The sequence below is a fragment of the Phyllopteryx taeniolatus genome, chromosome 6 (assembly GCF_024500385.1).
Source record: "Phyllopteryx taeniolatus isolate TA_2022b chromosome 6, UOR_Ptae_1.2, whole genome shotgun sequence".
Classification (NCBI taxonomy): domain Eukaryota; kingdom Metazoa; phylum Chordata; class Actinopteri; order Syngnathiformes; family Syngnathidae; genus Phyllopteryx; species Phyllopteryx taeniolatus.
Window position 1 is genome coordinate 17,336,776 of NC_084507.1, and position 6,630 is coordinate 17,343,405.

Consider the following 6,630-nt stretch of genomic DNA (forward strand, 5'->3'; position numbering starts at 1 on the left):
CGTCTACTTTAGCGCAGTAGTTGGGGTTGTTTTTACACTTTTATTAAAGCATCTTGATAAAATCAAGTTAGAAGCAAAACAAGATATGTCGCATATCAACTCTGGATAGACGCCGCCATATTTGCGTGAGTAAACGATGATGTCACCATGCAGTTACGTCAAGACAGAGCATGCGATGCGCAGACGGAACGCAGCCTGCACAATTCCGATTCACGGTTTGCATGGCAAAAATGGACTTCCACCCCTGTGAAACCGAATGAAATCCCATTCGGACTTGGCCTGTTTATTCCAAGTGACGTGTTTCTATGTAGCATTTTCATTCAGTTTGGGCTTCTAAACCGATTCTAACCAGAAGACTATGTAAACCCCCCTATTACTGTATCTTTGTTTGTGTTGCTCCCTCATTGGTGTTCAATTATCCATTGCTTAAAACATTATATCGCTGTGACACCTATACTTGTTAGCCCGTCCATGGCATATTTAACGCAGTACTTTGACTTACAAGTTGAATTTGTTCCATGACTAAGCTCGTAACTCAATTCACCAGCACGTCACATTGGATGGAGCATGTATGTACTAGCATTCAATTAGCAAAACGATGTGATTGTTTGAAACACAATGTAATTTTCCGTTTAGTTTGACAGTTAACTTAAACTGGGAGCGGAGCAAGAGTCATAAGCAGAAAAACTGAAAGCTCTCCTTTCCCACGTGAGGCATTATACTACCCAGTGGTACTAATTGTGCCATTATTATTATTTTTACTTCATTTGAGAGCAGAGTATCTGAAGATGGCTCGTACCTCAATTTTGGGCTCGCAACAAAAAGCAAAAACATTGGAGCAAGCCACAGCTTTAACTCGAAAAACTCAAATTAGGGCACGCTTAAGTCATGGTACGACTCTACTCGCATGAAATCTGGTTGTTCTAGTCAGGATTAATCTGAAATATATTTCCGCAGGATTATTTAAATTCCCTCTTAAAAGCAAACCTTCAATACTGTAAATTCCTTCATTATTCCTACAAACTCCCATGGAAAGTTTCTACCTTTGAAAGTTCCCGAAATGTTGCAACCCTGAGAAGGTGTACATTTGCTGTGTGGCAGCAAAAGAAAACACGCACAAGAAGTGGCAACTTGTCACTTTCACACAACTGTTTAATCATATGCATACGACTTACAAAAAAAACTAACAACACAACTCGTTTGAACGGCTTCGTGAGGTGTCAGCGACGTTTGCCCGTGCGGTTGAAGCGTCTGTAGAGGAAGCGGATCCTCTTTTCCAAGTTGTGCTTTTCCAGAGTCATCATTCGGTCTCCCACCATCCTCTTCTTCCTGATGAGACGCTGCAGCTCGTTGCCCTTGAAAGCCTTCAGCCAGCAAGGGGCCAAAATCAGGTCTTTGGGGTGAGCTTTGAAATCTCCTGCAGACACACACAAAAATCACTGAGGGTAAACATTGATAAACTGTAATTATTATAATTATTGGGGAGTGTTGTTTCGTAACTTTCGTAACACAGCTGTGTTTTGTTGATTTACAATAAGCGTGAGATAAACAGACTTAACGTCTGCCATGATGTTTGGAAGATGTTACAATATGCTAAAGGAAGCACAAAGTTAAGCTGCTGTTGCCTGACATTACGGTCGTGAACGCGGCTCGCTCTCAAGGACCCGCCATTACATTACAGTATTGTTTTACAATGCCATATACTGTACTGTAAACATGGTCTCACCACCTGTGGGAGGGGCCATAGGGGTCGGGTGCAGTGCGAGCCGGTCGGTGGCCGAAGGGAGGGACCTTGGCGCTCCGATCCCCAGCTACAGAAGCTGGCTCTAGGGACGTGGAATGGCACCTCTTTGGCAGGGAAGGAGCCCGAGCTGGTGTGTGAGGTCAAGACGCCTCCACACACAGCTTGGGCTCTGGTACCAGTCCTCTCGAGAGGGGTTGGACCCGCTTCCACTCTGGAGTTGCCCACGGTGAGAGGCGTGGGTATACTTATTGCCCTCCGGCTCGGCGCCTGTACGTTGGGGTTCACCCCGGTGGACGAGAGGGTAGCCTTCCTCCGCCTTCGGGTGGGGGACGGGTCCTGACTGTTGTTTGTGCCTATGCACCAAACAGCAGTTCAGAGTACCCTTGGAGGGGGTGCTGGAGAGCGCTCCCGCTGGGGACTCCATCATTCTGCTGGGGGACTTCAATGCTCACTTGGGCAATGACAGTGAGACCTGGAAGGGCGTGATAGGAAGGAACGGGCCCCCCGATCAGAACCCGAGCAGTGTTCTGTTATTCGACTTCTGTGCTCATCACGGATTGTCCATAACGAACACCATCTTCAAGCATAAGGGTGTCCACACGTGCACTTGGCACCAGGACACCCTAGGTCGCAGTTCGATGATCGACTTTGTGGTCGTGTCATCGGACTTGCGGCCGCATGTCTTGGACACTCTGGTGAAGAGAATCAGCACCTCCTAATCTGAGACCATGGTCCTCAGTCGGAAAAGGATGGCGTGCCCTCTCCAGGTCGGGGATGAGATCCTGCCCCAAGTGGAGGAGTGCAAGTATCTTGGGGTCTTGTTCATGAGTGAGGGAAGAATGGAACGGGAGATCAACAGGCGGATCGGTGCAGCGTCTGCAGTGATGTGGACTTTGTATCGGTCCGTTGTGGTAAAGAAGGAGCTAAGCCGAAAGGCAAAGCTCTCAATTTACCGGTCGATCTACGTTCCTACCCTCACCTATGGTCACGAGCTGTGGGTCGTCACCGAAAGAACAAGATCCCGGATACAAGCGGCCGAAATGAGTTTCCTCCGCAGGGTGTCCGGGCTCTCCCTTAGCGATAGGGTGAGAAGCTCGGTCATCCGGGAGGATCTCAGAGTAGAGCCGCTGCTCCTCCACATCGAGAGGAGCCAGATGAGGTGGCTGGGGCATCTGACTCGGATGCCTCCCAGACGTCTCCTCTGTGAGGTGTTCCGCGCATGTCCCATCGGGAGGAGACCACGGGGACTACCTTCGGCTGGCCTGGGAACGCCTCGGGATCCCCCCTGAAAAACGGGCCTCGGGTGTACTTAGCGTAATTCTAATGTGTGGATTTTTATTTATCGCGGGGGTATGTGGAACGTAATCCCCACGATGGAGGGCGACTTGCTGTATTTAGCTACTAAGGAATATGACACACAAACACGTTCATTAAACTTCTGTAAAATGTAGTAGACTTCACATCAAAACATGTTGATCAAACGTACTTACCCAAGATTCCGATGTTGTCATATACCCCAAACATGCTCCTTTTCTCATTCCACCTGTCCACCACTTTTGGCTTGGGGATGGCATGCATCCTGATGTGGCGGCGCGTACCTGCAGGTGTCACATGAGAACGCCTTTAAGGCTAGATTTACACTGCATGGTTCAATTGACACAATTCAGAACCATTGGGAAATAAATGTGTTAAGGCGGCGTAAATGGGGGGAAGAAAAAAAACAAACTCTTTAGATCGGATTCAGACCTCTTCCAAATGTGGACACAAATCTGATTTGTATGCGTTGTGTCGCAATTCAAGTGCCGTGTAAATGCACAGTTAATGTGAGCTTTACGTTTCTATTCGATGTGGCTTAGACTATTACATATCATCGCTGTCAGGTGGGAACATTGCATGTTCAAATTTGGTGTACTTCAGATTTCTTCTGCAGCAGGGGTGTCAAACTCATTTTTGTCACGGGCCACATCGTAGTTATGACTTCCCTCGGAGGGCCGCTACAACTGTGAAACTATATAAATGAAAGATTGCCTCATATACTGTAATTATATACAGTACACACAACAGATTGATGAATAGCCAGTTTTGAAATCAGAAGCCTCTTAAAACATGTTTTTCAACTATTACGTTTCTTTTACGACAGACTAGAGGTTTAACAATCAATTGATTAGTCGACTACTAATTGATTATCACATTTATCAACAACTATTTGTCATAATTGATTCATCCTTTAGAGCCCTTGTTTAACCTAAAATTATCCAAATCTTTGGAATTTCAGCATCTCACCAGTGAATATTCTCAGATTGCTCTAGTCCTCTTTGAAAGCAGACTGATTATCTTTGTGTTTAATCAAGCTAAGACAATTGCAAACATCTGCTTTTATTTTGGAAAACAATGATCAACAATTTTGCCTATTTTGTGTTACAGACCAAACCAGTAACTCAATCGTAATCTTTTTTTTTTTTTTGCTTTCTGCACTGTCAATTTGAACTATTGTCTTGCTTTTGAATAATGGGCTGAAATTATATATATTTTTTACCCAATTCATCCGAAAAAAATATCCATCTTTAGTTACAGCCCTAAAACAGAACTTAAAATCTTTTTACAAAATCTTTCTGCTAAATGTTGTTTTACGTTCTCCTTCCACTACCAATACCAATTGTTTCTGATAATTTTATAATTTGAACTTTTATAACAATTTCTTTCCATTGAGATCACTGAATGTACAGTGCAATACAAATAAGGCTCATTATCATTGATATTATTGTTAATGCTATCAAAACAATCAAGTGGTGAAAAAGTCAGACCAGCGGCAACTGAGCGTGCCTTCCAGTGCCTGTCGTATGTCGAGACAGTCGTAAACCGGGGACCCGGCGTTGTCCTGTGCTTACCAGCGGAGAACATCCTCGCTGTGTCCAGCAGAGCCCCCGCCGACCGGCAGAAGGAGGCTCCAGCTCGCAGCAACCCCCCCGCAGCAAACATGTCCTCTGCGATCACAACATTACGAAAGAAAACAGCGACTTAATATTTGAGGATAAGACGTAGTGTCCGTGCTTCGCGCTTGTTAGCTTGTCCTCTTTCGCTTTCTGTCGCCAGCCTTTCCGTTGACCGTCCATGTACTTTGAGCTAGCACGCAACGCAAACATTTTGTCTTTGTAGTAAATAAGAACCGGCGTGTCACACCGGATAAGGCATTTACCTCTTTTCGGTCGCGCCTCTGTTGGATATTTTGTCGCTGCAACAATCACAAGTCAAGCGTGACGCGTGGAAAAGCAACGTTATTGACACTTTAGCGTACTGGCCGTGGATGCAGCCATCTTTACACCACTATCCCACAATGCATTGCGCCGGACGGACTACCGTAAAGCATTTTGCAAAGTGAAGTCCATTTCTTTTCTAATAATTATTATGGAATAATAGTATCAAAAAATATTTACAAATCCATTCATTCATCCGTCCGTTTTCCGTACGGCTCAAATCATACGTTAAATAAGGTTGTACTGACCAGCAGTGTAATTGTTAACTAATTGCTTTTATGAGATGTTGTATTTTGTAAATGTTCTTAAATGAATAAAAATGGCATATAATGTGTTTTGCACATAGTTCAGATGCTTGTAAAAAAAGAGTGGTAAAAGCAAGTATCAACTCTTGTACCTAAGTACAGTAAAAGTACAGGCTCTGAAATGCACTGAAAGTCAAATATTACTTTAATTGTAAATAGGGATGCAACTCACGATTAATTTGTCTTTGAAATACTGTTGTCATGAATTTGAATTGGCCATTTGAAGGTTGCTTAAAAGTTGAAGACATTGCTAGCACACGCACGCACGCACGCTTAGAAGCCTCCAGTTTTATTGTGGTAAAAACTGGGTGGAATATTTTGTCATTCTCAAAGTAGCAAACTCAGCATCATTTGAATTTGTCTCCGCTTCAGTCTTTGACGGGTTTCACTGTTTGTGCGGAAATTAGACAACCTGAAACTATTCAATATAAGTTTCCATGACCCTGTTCTATAAGTGCGCAGTGGATTAGTGAACCTGAAATCTATTCAATTAAAATGATCTTAGGAGAAAAAGCGTTGATAGTGTGGAAATTGGAATTAGCAAACAAATGCACACAGCAAGAAAGACATTCTTTTTGAAAAAAGAAAAAAAAGTATCACAGCTTTCAGTCTAAAATGCTGACACCACCGCGTACTTTCGCGACTCTTCTGTGCCAGGAACTGTCAGCGGAACATTTTCTAGCATCAACAAGTTGAATACCAGGAGGTGTGACACATCTCGCTGGCAAATAGCTCATCTGCAATCTCTGCAAGTTCAAAGCTCAGCTGTTTCCACATGAGGGTCTCTTTCTTCTCCCACGCTCACGTGTACTGCTCGAAGAAGACCCCCATCGGGATAAGTGACACACGACTCACCGTGGCCACAACATTAGGGCTACCTGCACATGCTAATGAGAAGAACTGTGTCAAAAACGTGGCCTTTGGCAAAAGATCTTAATGCTCACTTTTCATTGACTGTACCAGAAAGGTAAACTTTAAAATATACATATAAGTGCTTCAGAGGTTCTATTTAGCACCTCTGGTTACATACATACATACTCTCAGAAGCAGGTCCTGTCGGTGACGCAACAAAGTTTAATACCAAAGAATCATTTGCTTCTCATTTGGTGTTATATAGACCATTGGAAAATGGTTCTATATAAAATCACTGAGAATGGGTTCTAAATCGTATCAAACACTGTGTATATGTGTGGCTGCACCATTTGTGTTCAAATGTATTTTATTTAAAACGTTATAACACTACCACGTAGATGCTATTTGTTAGCCTGTCTATGGCGTTTTCCATCATGGGTTAGCATTAAGCTAGCAGACTTAAAGGTATTTAGGT

At 43.8% G+C, this 6,630-nt stretch overlaps 1 protein-coding gene across 2 annotated transcripts; it reads right to left on the reverse strand.

Moving 5' to 3' along the window:
- Nucleotides 1-1,131: 1,131 nt before the first annotated feature.
- On the reverse strand, nt 1,132-5,100 carry mrpl51 (mitochondrial ribosomal protein L51). Of its 2 annotated transcripts, none has more exons than XM_061777716.1 (4): nt 4,941-5,100; nt 4,633-4,728; nt 3,235-3,342; nt 1,132-1,417 (listed from the first exon to the last, which is right to left on the reverse strand). In XM_061777716.1, exons 2-4 carry the CDS (start codon nt 4,721-4,723, stop codon nt 1,221-1,223), a joined length of 396 nt encoding a protein of 131 aa, XP_061633700.1. In that variant the 5' UTR covers nt 4,724-4,728; nt 4,941-5,100; the 3' UTR covers nt 1,132-1,220. The 2 variants fall into 2 exon arrangements, with proteins under 2 accessions (XP_061633700.1, XP_061633701.1); XM_061777717.1 differs by having other exon boundaries at nt 4,633-4,737; nt 4,941-5,099.
- Between the last annotated feature and the right edge of the window lie 1,530 nt (nt 5,101-6,630).